Source organism: Rhipicephalus sanguineus, chromosome 1, assembly GCF_013339695.2.
Source record: "Rhipicephalus sanguineus isolate Rsan-2018 chromosome 1, BIME_Rsan_1.4, whole genome shotgun sequence".
NCBI lineage: Eukaryota > Metazoa > Arthropoda > Arachnida > Ixodida > Ixodidae > Rhipicephalus > Rhipicephalus sanguineus.
Genome location: NC_051176.1, coordinates 36,674,711 through 36,701,013, shown reverse-complemented (window position 1 = coordinate 36,701,013; position 26,303 = coordinate 36,674,711). Strand labels below are relative to the sequence as shown.

The following is a 26,303-nucleotide window of genomic DNA, read 5'->3' as shown; positions in this document are numbered from 1 at the left end:
ATAATGTAAAAAATTAAATAGTGGCAGGTGGCTTGGCACATTGGATCCTAGGACTTGGTATGCTATGAGGTTGAATAAAAATTGGCTGCTTTAATGGCCGGCTTGTATGACCGCTTTAAGTGAACAGTATCAAGACGCATGGTAAGTGAGAAAACACGCAAGAAGATCATACAGGTGGTTACGCCACATTGACGTTCCCGCACCAGCTCGCCCTGCCGTCATTAACGTTCTTTGACGGCGTCTGGTAATAGTTTATCATTGGAAGTTACCTACGTTGTGTTCTGAGGGACCCACATTCTTAACAAGTCTCAGAAAATTTCATTGAAGCTGTGGCCAAAATACGACAGACGATTTTGAAATTCGTGACGTAACACTGACGTTCACATGCTGTTTCGGCACGAAATTCCGAAAGGAAATTTTGACGTTCATGTTCTCTTCTAATGATTGTCGTGTGCAGTCGGCGTCAAAAGACCACTACGCCTGCGAAATTTCTCAGGAATTCGTGACTGTATTCAGTGCAACTGCGCGTTGTTAGCGCGTTTTGGAACAATCCAAATTCAAGGCTGCTTGCCGAAGCAACGGCAACATTCAGCTCTTCGTTGGTCCTTCAGCATTATACGCTCGATGTAGTACATATGGTGTTTGTTTTTGATGAAGTATCATGAAGTGTTTTCATGTATGATGTCTACCTGTATTGCTTTATTTGCAGTGATAATGATGCACATGCATTTTTGATATCTCTGGTTGCTCTATTGTTTGTACTCGCTTCGAAAACGTGTACATGCATGCCGAATGCGCATAGGAGTAAGAGCCTCTGTCAGGCAATATGGCCTTTAGCTCTTACTCCTCTTTCTGTATTAGAAAGAAATAAACTTCAAACTTCAAACTTCAAATTTCAAACAAATAAGCTCATTGTGTGTTGAGAAGCAACCGCCTAATGCGCGAGGGTGAAACTATGCAGCGATCGTGGGATTCCGGTGCCCGGACAAGGTGACCGGTCCTGGTGCAAAGTTCTACCCGTACCCACGCTATCCGCATCCGGCCGATTGCACGCGCCTTATTACCTGCGTCAACGACAAGCCACGTCTCATCAGCTGCGGATACGGCAAGGCCTTCAGTCACTACAGTTACACTTGCGAAGACGCCGCAAATGTGCCCGACTGGTACGTGTTCTGTTGCATGATTGTTTGAACCTGCGCTAAGTAGTTAAGTATGCTTTTGCGTATAATATGAATGCATATTGTCTTATGCTATCTCACAGAGCAATGACAAAGCTTCTCGACATGCGAGGGGCAGTCGAAGCTAAATGGAAAAGTTGAGATCGCTGCTCCCTAGCCCTGGTGCTCAAGTACTAAATAGCTTTAGTCCACCTAGGAAGAAAATACAGCACGCCGAAAACGCGAAAACTTAAGGTTGATCTCTCTTTCATAGAAATCGGCTTAACCTGAAAGTGAAACGCACCTCCACAAAAGCAGTTCCATATGCATTGTCCGTCCAGAAACAAGAATTTTAGCAGCACGAATTCGCACTACCTCTATTGGCATTTCGCTAGCATGACACCGTTAGACATGTATGCGCCGGCGCTGACTCCTAGTGGCAAGTATCCAGTGCACGTTGACGGCCATCATGGACCACTGGTGGCTGCTAGAGTAATTCGCATAACACCTGGCCGTCGGTCCACTACAGCGAAAGGCGCACGATTTGCAGGTGGGTGGTGGTCTTATAGGCTTGCTTCGAGTCTTACTAGCGAGTCGCTTCGGCGGAGGTTCCAGTTGCGTAGTGTCTTTGCCAGCCACTTGAGCGGTGACGCCCTCAGTTTCACGAATGCCGAAGGCAAAGTTGTCAGTGTGCGCCAGTCTTGTTCTCACTGGAGTGCCGGCACTATAGCTCGACCACAGCGTTCCCTTTCACGAGATTCGCCCGTCGACGTCATTGCCGTTCTTTGGCGTTCGGTACAGCAGTAGTATTACTTGGTTGCAGCAGCGGGGACGAGTAAAAAAAAGTCACAGTTTCGCCGCAAGGACGAAGCAATGAATGCGATAGCAACAAACTGGAATGTCAAATTGGAAGAACGGCAAGCAGCTCGAAAGTTGCAGCGTAAGCACAAAAGACACACGAAATGGACACACACAGGGCAAGCGCGAACTAACAACTGTCACAACTCGACAAGTAAAGTGTGCTGCTCAAACACAAAGAAGGACGCACCAAGCGAACGCATAGGCATACACAGGACGAGCATGAACTAATTCACAGTCGTTACTTCCTTGTGTTTGAGCAGCGTGCTCCTTTCGCAAACGTGGCCTCTGCAGCGAGCAAAGTGACGTTCGTGCACTCTGTAACTTCAACGCAAGCTTTCCAGTGAAAGTAGAAGACGAAAAAACCGCCCCCGTCATGAGACAAGCGCGCGCGCGCCAGCGACTGCGCCCTGTGTTAGCGGAGCGCGCGCATCGCAACGAGCGCGGCGACGACCTTCAAAGCGCGCTCTTCGCGCCATCTCGTTGGCAATGCAGAGAACACGCTGAAATGCCCCCGAGAGCTGCGTACCGCCAGCGGTAAGTCGTGTATACCGCTGGCCAGGGGCGTAGCCAGAAAGTTCTTTCGGGGGGGGGGGGGGGGTGTTCAACCATACTTTATGTATGTTCGTGCGTGCGTTTGTATGTGTGCGTGTATATATACGCAAGCAAAATTGAAAATTTTCGGGGGGCTTTGGCTACGCCCCTTTGGCTCCTTTGGCTACGCCCCTGCCGCTGGCGTTAGTATGCTGAGGAACGTAGGCTCCATGGCCTAGTCGTTTAACGCCGCGCGCTGCGGAGCGAGGGTCCGCCCGTTCGAATCCGCAGGTCGGAGAGTATTTTTCTTGAATTTTTTTTCTTTTGTGGCTTTTATATATACATACATACATATACGGGACATGACGGCAGAAACCAGCCGAGAGTGTCCATATATTTGCTATCGCAGTAAAGCTATTAATGCATGTTGAGGATCCACTCTCTCGGCAACGAAGCGTCATCATGCAGTCGTGGGCTAATCTGAGGCGAAAGACAAAACATGTACCGAAACATGGATGTCAACGAAAAATTCCTACAGATCTCATTCCTACATGATCTCAATCGATTTCATGCGAAGCAGCCAGCGAGTAGCAGCCTACGCCGCATTTATGTTCTTCTTTCCTTTGCCTGCAGACAAACGTTACGGGGTTGCACGTCGACTACCCTGGAGTAGCTTGCAACGTAATGTCGGCACTCACGTTTGTGCACGGGCGTCAACTTCACGAAACGCCACGGTGCAATCATGTGCATATCTAAGCTAGCGGTCATTGGCGTATTTTTCTGGGGTTCAGTGACTCTCGAATATATAGTCATACTGAGTCATAGGAGCACATATGCGATGTCTATAACACTTTTATAAGACAGGAAAGCCAACCCTGCAACCGCCATTGACGTTGCCCCGTCCTGTTTCTGAAGCAGTTTAAAGCCCTAGCGTGGCTCTGCGGTAGAATACTTGACTGCCGTGCAGAATGCCTGGGTTCGATTCCAGCTCAAACTATAAGTTTTATTATTGGCATTTATCGGAATTTTCCGCTAACCGACAACGCCGACGACACCGGCACCGGATTTGCTGTGATACGGGCCCCTTCACGCTGTAGGTTTAGCATCTATACTGGGTATAATCTCACCGTTCCTGCGTTGATATAAGCTGTGAATCACGCGTGGCATTCCACGGGCCGTGGAATGCGGCACACTTGACTGGGGGAAAGCGTTTCGTGACGTGCGCGGCAGGTATGTCACGTCATTCGTGCGGCGACCTGTGAATCTTGTTCGTCATACACTCATGTCCTCTTGGGCCAATTTTGGTATATACAAAGTTGAAGAGGCAACCACGAGTGCGCCGAGACGTACTACGTGGCCAAATAGGGTATAGAAGAACGGTCAAAGTGTCTTTGGTTCACTGAAGGCGCATTTACACTAGAATGACACGACGCCTACGCAGACACGAGGCAGACGCAGACGGCCGGCCGACGATGTCGCCGGACAAAAGACGCTCCCGGCAACAGTCGGTAGACAGAATCGGCATCGTGTCGCTCTAGTTTAAACGCGCGTTAATAAAAAAATGCTCACAAGGGAACCCAAGCTCAAGTTTGGGCGCTATGCTCGCGCATGTGAGTAATGCGTTACTGGGGGCAGACGCTGCTCGCGAAAGCGGTTTGTCGCCGGATGTGTCAGCTTTGGAAGCCTATCCGCCTCGTGCACTGCTGCTTTGAGTTGTACTGGTGGCGCCACCAACGGCGAACGGTGGCGAAAGGTGGATACGCGCGGCTCAAAGAAGCCATGGGCAAAGCGCCCGTTACTCGCCGTTTTTCTATTCATTTTTCATTCTGGTTTGATATTTGTACTGCCGACGCTACCCCACTAGACAACCATGCCGTTTGTTACGTCGATTGTTCTATATTATTTGTTTTAAAATGACAGGCCCGTTTTTTATGCGTGCGCGCGATGCACTGCGTACGTTTCTTACGTGCATGTGTCCAAGTTGTTTGCATGATCTGTTAACACAGATGAAAGAAAAAGTGTTGCAGTACAAAACAGCATTCTTGGTTTATTGAATACCCCGAACAGTACAACAACAATGAATATTACGGCTGTATACCTGCTTAAGAAACGCACAAAATACACGCGTTTTTATCTTCGCTCAACACTCGTAGCACTCAACTAGGCCAAGAAAACCGAAATCTAACTTGCTGAACGTTTTAACAGCCGTCACACAGCTGCATAATAATGCGTGAAAGTACTTTAGCTAGCAAATGACCAACAAACATTCACACAGCGTTTTTTTTTGTTCACAGACCGTGTTAACATATGAGAAAGTTCTAACTGCATTGCAGTCGCATATTTCGGAATATCTAATCACTTTCACCATTGAAGCCACAATCCTCTAACACATGCGCTTTAAATTGAGCATGGCATTACTCAGACTTATATACGAAATGCGCACGAGTGGCATTACTCAAATTTATATAGGAAATGCGCACACGTGTAATGTATCTCGTATGCTAGATTCTCCTTTGGTACGTGCCACTCAACATAAAATGCGATTCTAGAAGTAATGTTCGTGGAGTAGCGAGCATATAGAAGGGCAACTACTTACAGCTTCACTTACTTTTGCAAAAACGGTATTCCAATTGCAATTCAGTATTAACCGATGCAACAACGATAACAACACACTTGTTGCACACAGGCGTATCACGTTGACGCGCGAGGCCAAGCGTGGTATTTTAAGTGTAGCACAATCGTGCGCGTACAGTACGCTAGACTATTCTGGCACAATGTCGTCAAGCTTGCAGTCACTTCAGCGGTTCCCACGATGCAGCACCAGTTGACCTCCTCGAGTCATCAAACTGCTGCGACGCCGAGAACTACACGCACAGCTGACTTGGAAAAACGCGGTCTTGCAGGAGGCCATCTTGTCCAGCAATCAACGGACAAAAGTAAACAACTGAGGCGTCTGAAACATTGCCGTTGATGAGATGGCAGCTGAACGAAATCAGGGCTCATCGTCCGACGTGTGGCCACCGCCTTAACACAATATTAACGTTGCAACGTTCAAGGAAGACGCGACGAAAGCGACGAGCCCAGCCGCTCTTGTCGGGTGCGCTACTGGATGGATGGATGCTATGAGCATCCCCTTTATAACGGGGCGGTGACTGTCTGCCACCAGGCTCGAAGAAAAAAAGAAAAAGAAACTTCATTGTTTCAAGTTGGCTTAAAACCTTATCTACACTGATTAAATCTATGTTATTATACCAAAGAAAATATAAATTCACGGTCCATCTCTCTGCCTCTTAAGGCAGAATGACCTTATTTTTCCTCCATTATTTATTTTTGTACTTTATCTCTACTTTTCTACCACCAATACTCTAGCCGTCTCTTACATATTTCTATCGCGGACGTGTCCAGCTTTCCATTGTTGTCCCTAAAACCCAAGGCTTCATGTAGACTCGTGCCCACACGTATACCTGGGTGAATATCGCCACATCCAGTCAGTACATGTTCCATCGTTTCCTTAGTTCCCCCGCAGCATGTACATTGTTCTACTGCACAGTGCAGAGCGCGCGCTCTCACGGCCACCGAAAGAAATAAAAGAAAGCGGAGAGAGGGGTCACCTTGGAGCATGGCATTTCGGTGGAAGCAAGAAGAGAGGTTGCGTCGTCGGTGTGGCGTATTGTTGAGAGATGGCGCTAGTTTGTTTTTGTGCAACGGAATCGCAAACTTCATTCAAAATGCATGGGATCCTATGGGGGTTTGGGAGAGGGTGTAACCGCCTGAGCCGAGCGGTGGCGCCACCATACCGGTGCACGAGGCGGATAGGCTTCCAAAGCAACGTCCAGCGGCGCCACTGCTCTTATCGCAACTGGGCGCATCCACGGCCACAACACTGCCGCACCCGCTTCCGCGCACGCGCAGAGCTCTCGGATTGCATCTGTCATGCGTCACAATGTAACTATAGCTGACCAGCAGTGCTCTGGGCCGAATGTGGAGCGCATGCGCGCACGTGTGCTTGCCGCCACCGCTGGCAAATCCGGTGACAAACCGCCTTCGCGCGCAGCATCTGCCCCCAGTGACGCATAGCTCAGCCGCGCGAGTGTGGCGCCCAAACTTGACCTTGGGTTCTGACTTTCCTGACGTGCACGCGCGAGGCGCTCAAACGCAGCGAGACCACCGCAGCTGGCCATGCGCAAGCGCAGTAAAACGAAAACGCGTCGCGCCGCCTGTCGGGAACCCCAGAAACAGGTTCCTGTGCATGCGAAACCGGCGTGTCCCCGCGCGCCTGGTGCAAAATCGACGAAATGTCGCTCAAGGTGATGCTCAAGGTGAGCCGGGTGATGCCTGAGCGCGCCAGCAGCCGTCTGTGGCGTCGGCGGTCGGGAGCCGCTGGACTCTATAAAAGGGCGGCGTTTTGCCAACGTGACGCCGCCGTGCCGCGCGCACATACGCTACGTCGAAGTATATCAGCGCTTTTACTGTCGGCACTCGTTGATGTCAGAGGTGTCATAATGCAGTAGTTCACTTTACCACTCGTAGAGCGCAGCACCCCCATGAGACACTGACGTTCCACTGTCGCCTGCTCTACACGTCTCGCGAGAGGTGGGCTTGACGGGTATTTGATTGCAAGAGGATCGATAGGTGGGCTAGTTGGCACATATTCCTTCAGCGAACTGGGAGCGCGGGAACAGACAAAGGACGGCGAAGAACTACACAACACGAGCGCTCACTGGTTTATTCACGCGTCAGAAGGACACATTTATACAAAAAAGTGCGCATGTCAAAAATATTATGAGGACAAGAGCAGCATGTGAAGCGTGTACTCGAGGCACATGTCTATGGATTATCTATATAGGTAAATTCACAGTCATGTAGTGACAAGGATGGGTGGCTTATACAGTGATCTGCCCTCCGGGAAATGTGACAAGCTTCAGAAATTTCGCGCGTAGTTTGAAGCGGATTAGAACGGTAAGGAACTGCGCGATTGACGGAACACAATAAGAAGTAGTACACAGGACAAGCGCAGAAATGCTGGAACAAAATAACTGTTCTTTCAAACAGCGGTTGACATTGGCAAGAATCGCAGTGTGACGCTAAATGTGAATAAGGGGTACTCTTCAAGAGCTTTTAGGTTCCTTGAGGCGTACGTTCACACATCGGCCAGTTTGGCCGATGTACATACGTTCACAAGACAGGGGTATCTTATATACCACTACCACTGGTGCAATTCACAAACTGTCTTACATGTTTTTGGAGGCATCTATTGCCTCTTGACATTACCTGTGCCCTCCTGTGCACCATTGCACATATACTGCCCAATTTATTGGGTGCAGAGAAAATAACGCGCACACCAAACCGGTTTCCCGCATTTTGTAGTCCGTGCATGACATAAGGGATTACTGCCGCACGTTTGTTTTCTTCGGCGCGTGCTGAAGACGCAGAAGAACGTTTTCCATTGTTTTTTACCATCTGCAATAGCTTCTCACATACCCAAGCAATTAAATAGGAAAAGTACCCAGCAGCTTTTAAGCTTGCCAACTGCGCTACGAAACCAGTGCGAATCATATGAAAGCAGCTTTTCTCAAGGGCAAAACATAGCATGATAGTACGATTCCGCGTTTTACTATCTTGAAATGACCGGACGAGAAATCTAAAACAGGCTTCACAGATCGGGGATTATATTGCCAGCAAAGACGCTTCAAAAACAGGCAAAATTCTAAAAACCGCAATCTTTTTTATCTTTTGGAACCTCGGAAATAAACCGGAAGCCCATGCCTGCAATAATGTTGTCATAGTTCAGTGCGGAAAAATTTTCAACAAAGATCAAGTAACCGTCAATATATCTGAATACTTTTGTGCCTGGCTGAAGTTCAGAGCTCAAAGCTGTATCTTCTCTAGAAAAATGCTGCTTAATACAGGTGCCACACGTGCACCCATGCAAACACCTGATTTATGCATGTACAGGTTTCCTAGCCACGAAGAAGGTGTACTTCATGTCGAATGTCATAATTTCTCAAAAAGGCTCAGTAGGAATTCCTGTGCTATTCCTCAACGATAACTCGTCGTTGTCTCCCACAATGCACTGCTCGACGCATTTTAGCAATTGATAATGCGGCAAGGAGTAATATAAGTCGACCACATCAACGCTAAACGCTGTGACATTAGAGCATTCACATTTGAGGTATTCAACCACAACGCCCGAGTTTTTGGCGTGGAAAGGGTCATATTTACGCGCGAAGTAGAAAGATGTTTCTGTAAAAAGTTGGATACTGCCACGTATCCCTTTCTGAAACAATGGCGCGTAACGGAATTTCCGGTTTGTGCGTTTTAATGGAGAAGAATATTTCTACTCTGCACATTTCACCTTTTTTACACAAGAGCCGAGCATTCCTAGGTTAACCTTTCTAGCAACGACATCGCTCTGGTCTTTACATCCTTGCGTTTTACAGAAACTGGTTTGAAATTACTATCTAACGCTTCTTCGGCCTTCCTGAAGAAATCTTCCTCGTTAATCTTCCTCTAAGAAGTAAAGGAGGAAAAGGGGTATCGAGGTTGCTCCTCTAGGGGAGCAACTTATCTGCCACAGCCATTCCTCCTTTTTGGGTGTAACTGCTAAGGGACGAACTGTTACTCCCCCGTGCGGTTACTCCTTGCCATTTGCTCCTTCCCGATACTCCTCATGGGAGCAACGGATGCTCCCTCCCAATACTCTTCAAGGAGCAACAGTTACTTTTCTGCGCAAAAAAAATCAGTTTTTTGTTCATTTATCGAGATAGTTCAGGTTTATACATGCGTGTGATTAGATTGTAGTGAAGAGTACGAGACGACGACGAAGCAGCCAAGAAAGCAAGCCACATCGTGAGTGGTAGCCACGCGACCCGAGCTTGCGCTTGCTTGGATTTTGGACCCTCGACGTTCCTCGACGTTCCTCATCGTTCCTTCACGTTTGTACGTGAATAAACCACGTGACATTTGGTGGAGGTACGTGGGTTTCCCCTACGACCCTGGATCTTCGCTCCCGTAAGCTTCCCCCCCTTCGTGATACCAACATGGCCACCGAGACTCCTTCCCAGCCTGGCCCTTCGGCTGTCCACGTCACTTGTGGCGCCGTGTATCCTCAGCGGGACCCCCCCATCTTCTCGGGCTCCGGTGAATCGGACGTGGACGAGTGGCTGTCGAGGTATGACAAAGTCGGCGCCAGCAACAGATGGGACGATTCAATGAAGCTTGGGTATGTGCAATTCTACCTTGCCGACATAGCCCAACTGTGGTATCACAACCACGAGGCCGAGCTTCCATCTTGGTCAGCTTTCAAGACTGCTATCAAGGACGTCTTTGGACGGCCTGCGGCTCGCAAGCTTCTCGCCGAGCAGCGCTTGCGTCAGCGTGCACAACAACCGGGTGAGACCTACACGGGTTACATCGAGGATGTCCTCCATCTGTGCACCCGCGTCGACCCCGCTATGCCTGAGGAGGTCAAAATCAACCACATCTTGAAGGGCATCGAGGACGGCGCCTTCCAGCTGCTGCTCGCGCGGAATCCCACCACAGTCGCTGCGCTAGTTTCCCTCTGTCAGAGTTTCGACGAATTGCGCAGGCAGCGCGCGATCGCCCGTCAGGCCCTCCCGACCCCCGACACGCTCTCCAGCTTGCAGCTAGCTGTCCCTCCGGCCGCTCAGCCGACTCTCCAGCCCACGATCAAAGACTTCATCCGTGAAGAAGTCGCACGCCAGCTGTCTTTACTGCCGCTCACTCACGAGTCGGCGCATCCTCTGGCTCCGGGCATTCAACAAGCCATTCGGACGCAAGTTGCTGAGGCTCTCCCACCCATGTTCCAACAACCGCCCGTCACTGCGCCGCTTACCTACGCCACCGTTGCTGCGCGGCCCCCTCAACAGCCTATGCCCTCTGCTCCACCTCGACCACTGATGCCGTCCCATGCCTTGGCGACCACCGCGTATCACCAATCTATGCCTTACGCTCCACCTCGGCCACTTACGCCGCCCCGTGTCTTGCCAACATCCGTGTATGCTTCGTCGCCGCCCATCCCAAACCCCTCGGCTCCGTCTTTCCGCCGCTCCGACGCGTGGCGAACCCCGGACAATCGGCCCATCTGTTTCTCCTGTGGCCTCGCCGGCCACGTCGCTCGCCATTGCCGCCTGGTTCCTCCAACATTCGACGCCGTGGGCATGCCAGTTGCGTCGTCGTCCAGGTCGCCCCCAAACTACGCCCCTCCTCACTTCGACGCCGACGGCAGGCCGGTCGCGTCGTCGTCCCGGTCGCCACAGGAGTATGCCCGTGATCAACGACCCAACGACACCCACCGGTCACCGTCCCCTCGGCGACGCTCCCTGTCACCTATGCGTCGCCGACCTGCTGCGCAAGAGGGAAACTGATCGCTGCAGTTCCGGAGGCAAGAACTGCATGCGAAGCTAACTGCCCAAGGCCTCCGTCTTTTTCGCCGCAAAACGTTATCGACGTTAATGTTGAAGGGACCACGGCCCAAGCGCTAATTGATACCGGGGCCGCCGTTTCCGTAATCTGCGAGAGCCTCTGCCGCCAGTTAAAAAAAGTGACCACGTCGCTCTCAGGTCTCATGCTCCGCACTGCGAACTCACAGTTCATAGCGCCTTCAGCCGTGTGCACCGCGCGCGTTAATATTCAAGGCGAACTTTACGTCATTGAGTTTTTCGTGCTGCCGTCCTGCTCTCACGACGTTATCCTCGGCTGGGACTTCCTTTCACGTCATCGCGCCATCATAGATTGCGCCCGAGCAGAAGTCGCCCTTACGCCGCTGCAATCTTCTGTTTCGGGGCCTACCATATCTGACGCATGTAAACTTGTCATTGCTGCCGACGCTGACGTAGCCCCAAACACGTCCACCCTTGTCGCCTTGACTTGTCCGGCCGCTCCTGACGGCGCTGTCCTGTTCGCCCCGTCAGAGCTGTTTCTCCGCCGCCACGCCCTACGACTGCCGTTTGCCGTACTCACCGTCGAATCCGGCGCTACCATCATGCCGATTGCCAACTTGCGCACCTCGCCCGTTCGTCTACTTCGCGGGGAATACTATACTGACAACGCCTTAGGTCGCCAGGATGGCTCCGCTATTCACCAGGGGCCAATGTAGTGAAGAGTACGAGACGACGACGAAGCAGCCAAGAAAGCAAGCCACATCGTGAGTGGTAGCCACGCGACCCGAGCTTGCGCTTGCTTGGATTTTGGACCCTCGACGTTCCTCGACGTTCCTCATCGTTCCTTCACGTTTGTACGTGAATAAACCACGTGACAAGATGTACGATCGGTATACGGACATCACATTCAGACATAAGTTTAAGAAAATTTGCAGCAAACACACAGGATTCGAACTCGCGACCGCTGAATCACCATGCGTGTACACTAACTACACCACGGCACGCTATAGCACTGCGTCAACAGAAACGGGGTTATGCACAAATGGATCGTTGCGCGTTCTGAAAGGTGTAACGAGCATAGGCGTGCGTACAGGGGAGACAGGAGGGGAGGGCGCCCCCTTTCCCTCTTTCCCTAGTTATCTAAGGAGGCGCGAATTATGCCCACAGCTTTTCCCAATTAGGCCTGGCACATCATTGTTTAATGCTCAGGGTTATGGCCACGCAAGTTTTTTGACGATAAGGGCGGCCGAGGAACCTTGATGTTGCATTCCATGGCAGTGGCGTAGCCAGGGGTTGGCACACCGGGCCCGTGCCCCCACCCCCGAATTTTTTTTCTCCCATGAGGTACAGAGCACAAAATGACAGTCGAGCACACTTACCTGCCAGGACCCCGCGCGGGGTCATGGGCGCGCACCACCCCTAAACACCCCCCCCCCCCCGAAACAAATTTCTGCCTATGCCACTGTTCCAAGGGCTGTTTACTTCGAACCTTTACGCCCGGAAAGTCGGAGACCGATGGCACGCCGCAGTGAAAAACACGTCATCACTTGATTTATTTTTTAACACAAAAGTGTTTCATGCCTCCACTGACGTATTTCCGTCACGGATATGACGTTGTAAAATATAAAGACTAAGAATGGGCAAAGAAAAAAACCAGAAGAAAAAGTTCCGTCACAGGGAATCGAACTTACGACCCCTCGCTCCACAGCGCGCAGCGCGAAACGATTCGGCCACGGACGACACGTTCTTCGCAATGCTAACGGCGAGCTATTTATATACACCATTTGCCGGTGGCTGTACTCAGACATCTGTGTTACAGCGTGTTTTCGTTATCACTAGCGAGATGGCGCGAAGGGCTCGAAGAGCGCGCTTGAAAGGTCGTCGCCGTTGCGACGAGCGCCCGCGTCTACAGGGCGTGGTCGCTTGTGCGTGCGCTTATCTTGTGATCGTGGTGGTTTGTACGTCTCGCATTGAGAGCACGAAGGTCACTTGGCTCACTGCAGCGGCCGCTTTCGCGAAAGGAGCGTGGTGCTCAAGCAGAATTAAGTTACAAATGTGACAGTTCGCTCTCATCCTGTGTATGTTCGTTCCGCGCGTCCTTTCTGCTTGAGCAGCGCGTTGCAAGTTTCGAGCTGCTTGCCGTTCTTCGCGTGACATTACAATTTGTTGCTGTAGCATTCATTCCTTCGCCCTTGGGGCGAAAGAATGCGCAACAAACGCTCAATTACGTCTGTGAAGACACGTTTCACTTTCGTGTTATACCGATTCCTATGACAGAGGGATCAGCCATGTTTTTTGCATCCATTCGAGACCTTGTTTTCTTTCGGGCTCGACCAACATAGGGGGGAGGGGGTAGTGCGCTGCGGTAAAACTTGCCCCCCCCCCCTCCGCAGAACACTACGCATGCCTATGGTGACAAGATACTACACGCCAGCCTTTACCGATTCGTAATTAAGTGTTTTTCATGAGGTTCATGAAAATCTGGTGAAGTTCAAACTCATGCGGCAGGCTTCCAGAAGTGGTATGCCGTCGTTGTGTCCGATATTTGGTCTTACTCCATAACTACAGTGATTATGCTTACATGAGATCTGTGTGTAATAGGCCCGCATAAACATGCAGAGAGAGGGCTACGGTGTCCTCATATCCGCAGATTCAACCACAGCGTACATGTTAAGACGAAGACGTGTAGTAAACGTTTATACAATCATATGTCGGCGATGTGCTCGGTTCACATGCGAAAATAATTAGTGAATAGAAATATTACAAAATGCCCGCGTGGTTGTCTCTATCGCACCTCTCCGGAAAATGGTTGCTGCTTCTTGCTGCCTAACCCCCCCCCCCCCCCCATACTGCACTTGGACCCGCCAAACCCTTCGCTTTACCCGTTCCTCTTTACGACGTGGGACAAAGGATTCACCAACGAAAATTTGCACACGGCGCGTACATTTCTCCAGTTTATCCGAAAAAGGGCGCTTTCCAACACACAAAAGAGGAAAGCGCCCTTGTTGCCGTGCCGTGCGCAAAACTTTGCACACAGTTCGTCCCTTGTGGGAGGAAAGCGCCCTTTTCGGATTAACAGTGCATTACTCCCGAAAACTTTTTAGAGTGTACACCTATAACGTTCTTACTCCTTGGCCAGCTTGGAGACAGCCCGTGCCGTAGCAATTTTTTCTTCTGGTCGAAGGGTAGGTTCCCGGAGAACATCAGGCATTTTTGTAGAACCTGCTGAATTTCTTTTGGCAGGGGTACATCGCTCAGGTTGAACAGGCGTCCCTCACATGAAGCTTGTTTTTTCTTGATAGGTAGATGTGGTCTCATGCGATTCCACAGGGTTTCCATGACTGTTCTCGAAGTCTTACACCAGTCGAAATACGTACCGCGGTTGCTCATCGACGAACGTTCAGGTCAAAAATGACCCGCAGCCAGTCCTTATACCACAGGACTTGCGCGTACCATTCAGAACGAAGGATTCGGCATACCCTTTTCGAATTTCCAAATGACGGGTTCATCCATCCAGAAAGCATTTGTACATCTGCCGGACATGTTCCTTGACGAAGGCGCCATGATGGTACTCTGGCCCGACACGTACGACACGTGACTGAATTTAACGTTATAGATAATCCATAGACAAGCGCATCGAGTACACGCTTCACACGCTGCTCTTGTTGTCTTCATAATATTTTTGACATGCACACTTTTATGCATAAATGTGTCCTTCTGACGTGCGAATGAACAAGTCGTTAGTGAGCGCTCGTGCTGCGTAGTTCTTCGTCGTCCTTTGTCGGTTCCTGTGCTCCCAGTTCACTGAACGATTATTTGATTTTCTGATGGCGACATGCATGGACTCCAATTGGGTACGTCCAGTCTACAAACTCTGAGAAGAGTGTGGGTTTGTCCAGGCGCCGCTTGCGGCCGAAAAGAAACGCGAGCGCGCTAAGTAAATTTGTCAACGCATCAAAAAGGCGGAGGAGGACAAGTCAACCCATCTTCTTTACCGGCAGCACAAGGGCAACATCGCTATGGTACCTCTGTACGAAAAAATAACCTTGGAAGTGTGCTAATGTTTGAGGCGATAGCAGGGGTCCCTCCGTACTCTCGTGCGTAAGAGAACGTACGACAGCGAATTATTGAGTTGTTTGTCGCGTGTGTGGTAGTGCCGATGAGACCATCGAACACCTTGTGACCGAGTGCACTGAGCTGAGCCCTCCAAATGTGGCGAACACACTGTTTCCTGTCGCATAGGGCTATGTGGACGCAGATGGTGGGGTGCACTACCAGGCAGTGAGGTGAAGGAAGATGCGCCTGGAACATTGGAGGAGAGTAGCTCCGCAGGACCGTTAGGAGCGTTCTTAATCCACCTGTGTTCTGTCCTCTCTCATCTTTCAGGTCACCGTGTTGTTTCACTAGTGTACCCATGTTTGCCAAATTTTCTTACTTCACTTTATGTTGCTTTTTAAATTTTTTTCTTATTTTATATTTATTTTCTTTAGCTTATATTTGCAGTTAGTACATGACCGGCTAGGGTGCACAATATGCCCGCCCGCTACGAAGAGTATCGCCTCATCATCAACAGAAGTTGCCCACGGCGTTTCGCAGGCATCTTATCTGCATAAACGGCAATCTGTACGACATGAGGCGCTCGGCGATGCAATCGAGAAGCGCGGACATGTGTAGGATATTGCGAGTGTGTACTGTCGGCCGTAGAAGTTTGCAGGATGGTTTTCCGTAAAGCCCATGGGGGGGATCTTGAAAGCAGGAAACACTCTCCAGCGGCGTAGCCAGGGGGTGGCACACCGGGCCCATACCCCCCCCCCCCCCCAATTTTTTCCCTCGTGGGATACAAACCCCAAAATGAGACTGGACCACACTTATCTGCCCAGACCCCATGTCGGATGAAGGAGGTGACACCCCCCCCCCCCCCGCCGAAAAATATTTCTGCCTACGCCATTGGCACTTTCCTCCGCGCGCGCGTTTTCTTCCTCAATTCTCCTCGGACTTATCTCCTCCTCTGGCCGGCGCGGTGCGCAAAGGGACACTAAAGGCAAATAACAATGTATGTCAGAGTGAAAGCTCAATGTATGACAACTTCTAAAACGTCAATATTATCAACAGCAGCGCCCTTCTTACCGAGAAATTAAGCTAAATGTATCACATGATGAGCGCCACGAGTGGGACATTTTCGAAGTGATCCCAATGACGTATGAGAGTCTGCCTACAATAAATCACTAGTAATCAAACTACTAGCAATATAAAAAGAACCTTCCGTGCATCAAAAGACGTAATAAAATGCTGTTTGTTCGTTTCCGTTTGATTCATGGAAAAAAAGAACCTCTGTGGCGTTGCCGTGGGGAACGGCGCGCATGGTTCAAAGGTTCCGTTTTCGCCGAACTGCGCTTCGCCCGGCGCCCTGCTTCGCTCACGCGGTCGCGTCTCAGTGGGGCTCTTCGATTTTCGGACTTCTGGCAGCTTTCTGGCAGCCAGAGATAGCCAGAGGGTCAGCCAGCTAGTTCCGGTCGGGACAGGAAACAGCGTCTTGGTCACGTGTGTGGGAAACCCGAGACAACCCGAAGCTGCCCCAAGATTACAAAATCGAACGCTGGGACAGCCAGCCTAAACGTAAACAAACGCTTTCGCCGTGGCAGCAAACGAAACTTTGCGCCGCGTGCGCGTTGGTTTTTCTGCATTGCCCGCTTCAAAATATGTGGCTAGGTTTGCTGAAGAGCTGAAGTGATATTCTCGAGCATACGGATTTGGGATACGATCAGGTACGTTCGCAAAATCGTGCGCAACTCGCCCCGTCCGCGAACAAAACAGCCAGCTGGCGCACGGCGCCACGAAAGCGATCCAAGGTGAGCTGCCGCGCCGCTAACGGCTTAACCAGCTCACGTCTGCTTAGTACGTGTAACAGTCGCTGCACAACACGACGCGAAAATCTCGCGAAAGTGATCGTGTCCCCAAAAGAGCTCGAGGATCTATCGCGTACTACGTCGCACACACGCGTTGACCAGCTTGCGTTTTGTCATAACTTGAGACGTGCGGCGGAGTGCGTGTTATATCTAAAATAAACTTCCGTGTGACGCGTCTTGGACTCGTTTTGGCCGATGTTGCCTGAGCCTCTTTTCCAGTCCTAAGTGGCACTCCAAAAATCTCATGTACTAGCTCAGCTTTTATTTGAGCTACTAGGTGATAACCGCGTACATACTGCATGGAATTATTACTAAGAGGTGGAAAAAGACAGAGCCGACGATGAAATAAGCAACAAAAGGATGTATACATTTCTGAATTCATCTTCGTTTTTTTCACATCGATGCGTCGTAGCATAACATTATACCATACCTCATGTACTGGCCCATAGATCGAAGTACGCTCGCACGCCGTTCGCGACCAATGAGCATCACACAAAAAACAACGTCGCGATCGCTTTTATTCGATCAGTGCATTTTATCAACATCGATGACCTAGTTGAAATAGTTAAGTTCTGACGGGGTTCACGCACGCAAACATACGACGGAGCGAAATATATCGATCACAATCGTCTCAGCTAAATGCACATAAAGCACACAAAACACCACAATCGAATACTACTACGAAAAAATGAACTCGAAATTGGTCTCCATGCGTTCGTACGAACGTGTACATAACTTTTGGGACATGTGCACGACGCAGTTAGAATGGTTAGAACGCGACAGTTCGCCGCGTTGTTCACGGAAGGAAACTTCACGGGACACATAAGAAAAGCAATAAACATTAGCTCCAAATGCTCGCCGCCACTCGTAATCGCGCCATCTCGCACGGCGGAACGGCGCCGAGCGGCCCGAGCGTAAGGACAAGCAAAGGTGTAGTCCGCAAGCGCCCGCATTGCGATCCGTCGAGTCCTCACAAAGATGGCGGCGAGCGCGTATCGTCTCTTTTCGGCGTCTGCTAGCCCGAAACCTTCAAGAGAGCTTCCACGACTAAATTGTCCTGGAAGGTTCTGGCGACCCTCGGGCTCCCCGCGGGTCGCCAGAACCGTCCAACCCGAGAAAAACGAACGCCAACCGGAAGTGCGCCGCGGGGGGGGGGGGGGGGGTCGGAGCAACCCGAGAAAAACGAGCGCGCTCTGGCTGGCTCTGGTAGCCCGCGGGTAGCCAGAAGTGGAAAATCGAAGAGCCCCAGTGGTAGTTTCGGGATCGCGTACTGCCGCGTGTGTTTTGCGCGCTCGTGAAAGTCGCTCTGACGGAAAGTTCGACAAAATGCCGCATGCAACGACGCCGGCACTACGAGCCCTCAGCAGCATACCGCGTTCATCGGGGCTCAAGTCGCTGAATTGGAGCCCAGCTTCGCGAGCCAATGTCTCGTTTTCAAGTTCTCCGTCCACATCCATTGCGGCGATTGCGGCAAGCTTCGATGGCTTCGATGGCCGCTGTTGCTGCTGTGGGTCCCGCTACTTTCGCTCTGCTGCTACTAGTGTGGGCGGCCGCGCAGTAAAGGCGGGCAACGTTGGGCACGGCAGCAGTGACGTATGAAAGCAGTGCTGGGCAGTATCGAAGATACATGTATCTTCGATACTATCTTAGATACTCTTTGGGTATCTTGTATCTGTATCGCGATACGTCTTGCAAAATGAGTATCTGTATCTGTATTTCCGATACATTCAATAATGTATCGTGTATCTTAAGATACAAGATACTGCTTTAGAAACACCACCGTGCGAAACAATAAACGTCGACCGGAATTCCGGTTCTCAAGCTGATATTGCTGCCACTAAACCACCTGAATAAAACTAACGACAATAACATTCTTGTATATTTCCGCCAGAGCGTTCCAGCGAGCACAGGCGATGACGTTTAAGCGTCCCTATTGGTGGAGCAGAGTCACGTGATGGCGCTCGCGCCATCGCGACAAAAACAAGCGTGCGAACGCCTACGCGCCGCCTACCTTTTTTGCTAGATGTTTTCTTTCTTTTTAGTTGCGTTGATGTCATGACACTTGTTCATAGACCCTGCACTCTGCGTACTTCAGTGCATGCGGCGTATTTCGCACAAATTCTGATGCCGCTATACTGTCGCTATCGAAGTTTGTTTTGCGTGATGCTTCGTTGCAATGTCTCAAGAATGCAAGAATGGGGCTGCTTTGCGTCTCGCGCCTTTCACACATCAGCGATTTGAAAGATCCTGTGGATGCAAGCTTGACTTACATAGTACGATGAGATTGACTTACATGCAAAGGAGATTCTAACAAGCGTCCCACTATCGGTGCTGACGTTAGATGCAACAGAACAAGCATTTACCTAACAGGAAATATTTTGACGTACTGTGTCTTTGTTCTTCGTGCTAAATTATTCGAAAAGTTCTTTTAATGATAACTTGATTGTTAGCACAACTGCTTTCTTTGCTGTCTTCCGTTTGCATCCCATAGATTACCTAATCCTCTGCTGTTTATTGTAATATGTCTTTTGTAACCTGCTGCTAAAATACGTTCTCGGCTTTATTCTTATTTTTTAACTGTCTGCGAACGTGGTTTTATTTCATATTTCGCGGGCTTTCTCTAAAAGCCCGAAAACATTCACCATGCAGCATGTACGCTGCCAAAAAAAGATTGGGTCGGTCGTTTTGGAATTCGCTCTACGATGTGTCGAAGCGCAGTTGGCCCTAAAGTGAATATTAAAAATGTCGCAATGTCGCATAATTGACCTTATTTAATTAATCAATTAAGTTTAGTACAAAACATACCATAATGAGTGCCACATGACGGCAAACCAAATACCTTTGGTTTCATTCAGCGACGGTTAACCACTTAAGCAAGGTGTGGGAGCGGGCTAGTTGGTATTCCATAATGCTAAAACTTTAGCGCAAAACGAGCACAGCGGACAAAGAAACGACGCTTGTCTTCGTCGTTTCTTTGTCCGCTGTGCTCGTTTTGCGCTAAAGTTTTAGCATTAAGGGTTACCACTTGGTTTTTTTTTAATATTGGGTTCTACTTAGGTGAAACACCCTGTATACATATTCACTTTGATTGTTTAATACGGAACCACCTTGCTATTTGACTTAAATATATTTGTTTTCCTTTTTTAGGTCACCTTAAAGTATTCTTATTGTTACAAATCCGCAGGTAAGCAGAGCTAGAAGTGGCAATAGAGTGAATAGCAGTGATAAGCCGCGGCGTTTTGTGCCGCTATAATACGTCGGAGACGTTTCCTGGCGGCTCAGGTTCTCTCAGACAACAAATGGTAAAAGATTGCACGTTAGTGAATATGTTGCTAACGAACGCTTTACGCCAGCAGATAAGTAAAATATGAAAAATCACTGCAGCTTTATGTCCTCAATTAATTGTGAGCGCCGAGTATGTAGTTCATCGTCTTTACACGATGCGTCACAAACAATATCGCTACCAACGTCGTTGCTGCTGTACACCTGTCGGTGGATGCGGTATTACGAAAACAATACGTCTGCGGACAAGGTTGTTTGCGAAGGCACTTGCAAATAGATGGTAACCAGCTAGCTAGTCGCCAAGGAGAGCAGCGACACCAATAAACTACAGAAGCGTCAAGCAAAAACAACTAACAGCGCAGCAGTTAAAGAGCTGTCATGTTAAGCAGCCAAACAAATCCCAATAAGTCGTTCAGAAATGAAAGTAATACGCCTTGAGCAAGAAAGTTTGTACCTGGTGATACAAACAGGTATTTTGTTAAAATTAAACAAAGCTGGTCGCAGTTAAGAAATTTTCCAGTAAACACATTTCTGCATAGGCCTTTGCTGCTTCATTATATAGATATATAACAGCAAATTTGCAAATGTATCGAAGTATCTTAAGATACAATTGGGAAGTATCGTAGCGGATACAATTATTCCGCGAGTATCTTGTATCTGTATCTCAAATACTTCTTGCAAGAGTATCTTGTATCGTATCGCGATACAATTTCAAAGTATCTTTGCCCAGCCCTGTATGAAAGTTTGATTTCAGGCGGGTGATTTCAAGTGCGCTAACGCGATGCGGACCACTAAAACATGATTTTATTTCAAAATAAGCACTTCCTTGGCATAAAAGTAGCACTACGAGGTTTCTGGACCGCTATTTCAACAATCAACGTCGACTTAATATTTGCCTTTAGTGTCCCATTAATACTCCACTGGCTCGCTGCAGCCGCATTAGAATCACTGCGCGCGCTGGTTTAATCGACCCCTTGAGGCATTATATGAGAATCTGTGCGTTAAGAAACATTCGTGACGAAAGTAGGCTTCGGATAGAACATAGTGGCAAATATATATTTTTTAAGACACTTCAATAAATAGAAGCGGAAGCACTTCTAAAAAATGAGAACCAACCAGCGGCTGAGCGTTGTATTCCTCCGTCGCCGCTTCGGCTGTCCGTGACGCGGGGTGTACTAAGCGCATATAATGTAAGCAGCATAAAGTATAGGCGAAAATTTTTTTCATAATTGTGGTCTTGATGAGCTCGAAGAAGGTAACCAAGAAGGAACGTTGTGTTTTACTTAGATTGAATTGGTGAAATGAGTAGGCCCGAAGCCTTTTTGTACCAGTGCCACGGTGTAAAATTCATGTTGTGTTGGCGAAAACCAGCATATATATTAACGCACGTGCGTGTATTCCGTCACGATGGAAGGGCGAGAAATTGTATTCCATTACCTCTGGGCTTTACCTCGGTCTAAAAAAAAAGCAAAAGCTGACTGCTCACACGGAAGCTTCTAAGACTATGGTGCCTTATAATGAACATACAGAACTGATGTAAGATTTATCAGAAGAGAGCGCGATTACGAAAAGCGCGTGGCTCTTCCTTGATGAGCATGCATGTATAATACATATACCAAATACGTAAATATATACGAGATACCATATAACAGATATATAGCATATGCCAGATGCGTAATGCACACACACACTAAAAACCAGCGTGCATACACACATACACACTCGCACACATACATACACGCACGCACGTACATACACACGCGCGAATACAGACATACATGAACACACGCAGGTGCACACATACACACACATACGTGCGTACATTCACACACAAAGACGCGAATACAGACATACACAAACGCACGCAGACGCACACATGCGCACGTATACATACGTGCGCACACGCAGACACATACGCGCGTATGCATACATACACAAACGCACGCAGACGCACACATGCACGCGTATACATACGTGGGCGCGCGCACACACACAGACGCCAATTCATACATACGCAAACACATGAAGGCGAAAGCATACACATACGTGCGCACACGCACACCCATAGACGCGAATACAGACATACACAAACACACGCAGGCGCACACCTGCACACATACACATACGTGCGCACACGCACAGAGACGCCAATACACACAACACAAACGCACGTAGGCACACAGATACAGACACGAATACAGACATACACAAACGCACGCAGGCGCACATACACCAATACAAAAACGAGCGCACACGCAGGCGCACACCTGCACATACACGTACGTGTGCGCACACGCACATATACTCACGCACGCACGTACACCTACACATGCAAGCTACACATGCAAACACCACACACGCATGCACAGGTAGAAAATAGAAGTTACACACGTTAACTTACAAATTACACACATTGGAAAACTAACTCGCGCGCGGAAACACAACAGAGCTTTTTCGCGCTATCGTGCTTTAACTGCCCAACGAGCTTTTCTTGGGCGAGTGGATAGATACTGAAGGACATGGTATTGTTGTGCAAGACACGAATATAAAGAGTAAGTGGCCGACTTTCCTACTTCTTTCTGCCTTTGAGTGTTTTTTTTTCGAGTTTTGCGCTACAGTATCATGTCTTTCTTTCTTTCTTTCTTTCTTTCTTTCTTTCTTTCTTTCTTTCTTTCTTTCTTTCTTTCTTTCTTTCTTTCTTTCTTTCTTTCTGTGCAAGTACAGAAAATGGAGCGAAGGCAAAAGGCTAAAAAGCCTGACAAAGGGCCTTTGCTGCAAATGCAGTGAGGCACGCAGGCCGTCATAAGCACTTTGCAGGATATAAATAATAGGAATGAAATAAAAAATAAAAAAGGTACATGTGCAAAATAATGCAACACATACAGCAATAATAATGCATTATTTCTAGTATGCAAATATATACACAACAATCGTAATGTTCAACATACCAATTAGACATTACTTGCGAGTGATCATCGCATGTTACATAAAACGACAAATAATAAAAAAATACACAGGGATGCTTGGGGAAAAAGAACACAAATATACATTTAGGAATAGTCATACGATGTAGTATTTGTACCAGAAAAAAAAACATGAGATACAACTTAGGCAAACAGGAAGCATACAACAATATTCAAGAAAATTCGATGTTTTCAATCAGTACTATCCTGATCATTTGCTTGGAAACTGTGCAATTTATATCTAGAAGGCTGTCGATTTTGTTTAGAAAGGTGGGTACCTGAAAAGATGTGTGTTGCCGTCCGTAGATCGTTCGAGTCTTCGGAGTCCTTCTAGCATAACTACGAAAATCATACAGAGAACCACGAGGATCCTGCGAACGATAGGGTCTATTGCGTTTTGTGTACTGAAATAACTTAAAATAGTAAATCTGGCTGGCTTTGAGCATAAGATATTTCGAAAATAGCGGTTCTGTCCGCAAGTCACGTATAGGGCCACGAAAATCCTCAAAGATTCTCAGGTCCCTTTTTTGCAAAATAACCAATTTAGAATAGTTCGTTAGTGTTGTAGTCCCCCACACAAGCGCGCAATAAGAAAGTCATGAGTAGAAGAGAATGTAATAAAGTCTATTTTTTAGCCACAGTGGTATGAAAGAATTTAACCTGTATAAGCATCCAATACTTTTACTTAGTTCTGACAATAACTTCGCTATATGCTCATTCCAAGATAAGTCTTCTTGAAACCAGACACCTAGGAACTTCTGACTGTTAACTTGTTCTAATATATGGCCCTGGTAGCTAATAGTCATATTAAAATTTCTTGGCTTCGCTTTCTTGGCTTTCGCTCTAAGGTCGTATATTTCAAACAGCAGTAAACTGAAAGGAAGATATTGTGCACTCATCTGTTCCTTGAAGGAGAAGAAGTGATCCGAAACGGCGCGGCATAAAACGAGGCAAAAAGGAGAGCTGAAGCATTTTTAACACGAATGTGTTTTATGCCGGGGTCCATCAAGACTTTAGTGGCGTATTTCCGTCACGGATATGACGTTGATAAAATGGACGCTAACCGATGAGAAGGAAAAGACTGTAAGAAAAAGTTACCCCGCCGGGAATCGAACTTACGACCTCTTGGGCCGCGACAATGAGCAACCGGCGCTCTGCCGCCGAACTTAACAAGGCACTTGCGCGACACTCCAAAGACGCGTCTTATATCTCTCATACATTCTCTCTCGCGCAATGCTCTTTGTAGGCGGGCTTAGACGGGGCGGGGCGGTGCCGCCGTCTGTGACCGGTGCAGTGAAGTAATGCGGCATGACGCTTACTAGCGCCGACAGAGAACGATTCGCCGACGACGCAGTTAAAGCACGGCCTCCGAGATTGGGTGCCGGCGCGCATTTTTAGAGGCCATTGTTAAAGCGCCCCGATACCAGCGAAAAGCACTGCCTGCGCTAGCATCGGGGAGTCGTCCTATACGCAGTTACGTTATTTGCCTTTGGCTTCGTGTTAGTGTGTGACGGCTCGTTGTCAGAGTAGTGCAGCTTCCGCATGTACCAAAGGTGTGTCGCAGCCGCCGAGACAGAGGCCAGAGGGGCATGGAACGCCTGCGCGCGTTCGCGGCTCGAGCTGCGAACCTTGTGTGTGTCTTCTTCCCTTCGTCCTTGTCTTTTCGCGCCCACATCCAAGTACTCTGCCTCCCATGTTGCTGAAGCGCAGTGTGGTAGTGTATGCATGAGCACAGGCGTCGGTTACCCATTACTAGAAAGCGCACACCGTGCCGTTTCCCTTCTTAATTGACAACACTTTGAAGAAGTGCATATCGATTACCAGTGTTTATTATGTGCTTGTTGATAAGATCTTTGCGCGGGATTCATTATAAGTTGTGCCCAGGTATATGTTAAAAACTGCAGCTACCAGAACGGTTAAATCGTGATCATGTGCGTTATCGTCGCGATGGAGACGTGCCACTAGGCGTCAACGTGGGTGCACCCACGTCAAACGGTGCGATAGCTGGCAAACACCAATAGACACTGTGCAAGCTTTCATATCACTACACAATAAGCACTACTTCTGTGAAGATACGTTTCACTTTCGTGTTATACCGATTCCTATGACAGAGGGATCAGCCGTGTTTTTGAAGGCCTTCAATAGATGCCAAGAACGAGAAAACGCTGCCGAGAGTCCATAAGGGTGCGTCTTTTGCCTGGAAGGAGCACTGACCTTGCAAGTCTAGTCATCGCCATTACCCCCATGCAGCAAAGCACCGACAGAAGCACAAGGATGGCGTTAATGTTGTCGCAAAATATTGCTACATCGTTCACTCGCTGCGATTTAGACTTCTTTTACGAGCTAGTTCAAGCCCAGACGAAGTATTTGAATGTATGAGAGCCAAGTCCAAATGTTACTCCTGAATACCGAGAATAGTGGGCTATATGGATTCTAGCCGCAATATAGATTTGAAGTATTTTGGTGACATGAGCACACTGGCAAAAAGTTGTTGGAGCAGGCCCAATCATATTGCCAGTAGAAAAAACTGTGTTTTTCTCAGTTTCATTAAAGTGGACCTTGGCTCTTTTAGAAAAGGAAAAACGCCACATATGCATTGCACATTTCCTATGCCAATATCTGTATTCCGGAATACTTTCTTGAGTGTCTCTGCCAGGCCCTGGTAAAATACATGACAAGTAGTAAACCGATCTTTGTAAGTGCTACAACCTTTTCTTAAGAGTGCATCATTTAACGAATATGCATTTTAATAATCTACACGTATAAACCTAAATCTCACATAAAAGTGATTTCTAAGCAGACTCTGGGCACTAAAAATGGTGCTTTTGCATTTTTTTTCTTTTACAGCCCTCTTGCCCACTTCCAGAAGAAGTGAAGAGCCTCCTGCAAAAGAGCAGTTCCACCTTGTTTGAAAAATGAGCACTGCGTACATTGTTTGTTTCATTCTGTGTAAAATGAGCCAGCGTTTCTAATTAGAGCGGAAACAATTTTAGGAAGCACAGTAAATAGGCACCGATTTTTACAATACGACGCAGAAGCGTTGACTTGTTCTCCTATATAAACGTTTAATGAACATGAATTTCATCTGATAAAGTGATTAAAACAATTAGCAAAGAAAAATGCTTATTTCCTTTATCATGCTTTATTTCTAATGAATAAAATGCCTATTGGGCACACTGTAGAATCGGCCCCACATGCGCT

At 48.4% G+C, this 26,303-nt stretch overlaps 1 protein-coding gene across 1 annotated transcript in view; it reads left to right on the top strand.

Moving 5' to 3' along the window:
- Positions 1-26,007, top strand: part of LOC119390571 (protein obstructor-E) — a 73,650-nt gene extending 47,643 nt beyond the window's left edge. The window contains exons 4-5 of the mRNA XM_037658165.2: positions 962-1,163; positions 25,950-26,007. Coding sequence (XP_037514093.1) covers positions 962-1,163; positions 25,950-25,977 — 230 coding nt within the window. The 3' untranslated portion in view covers positions 25,978-26,007. The remainder of the gene's footprint in view (positions 1-961; positions 1,164-25,949) is intronic.
- The last annotated feature ends 296 nt before the right edge of the window (positions 26,008-26,303 follow it).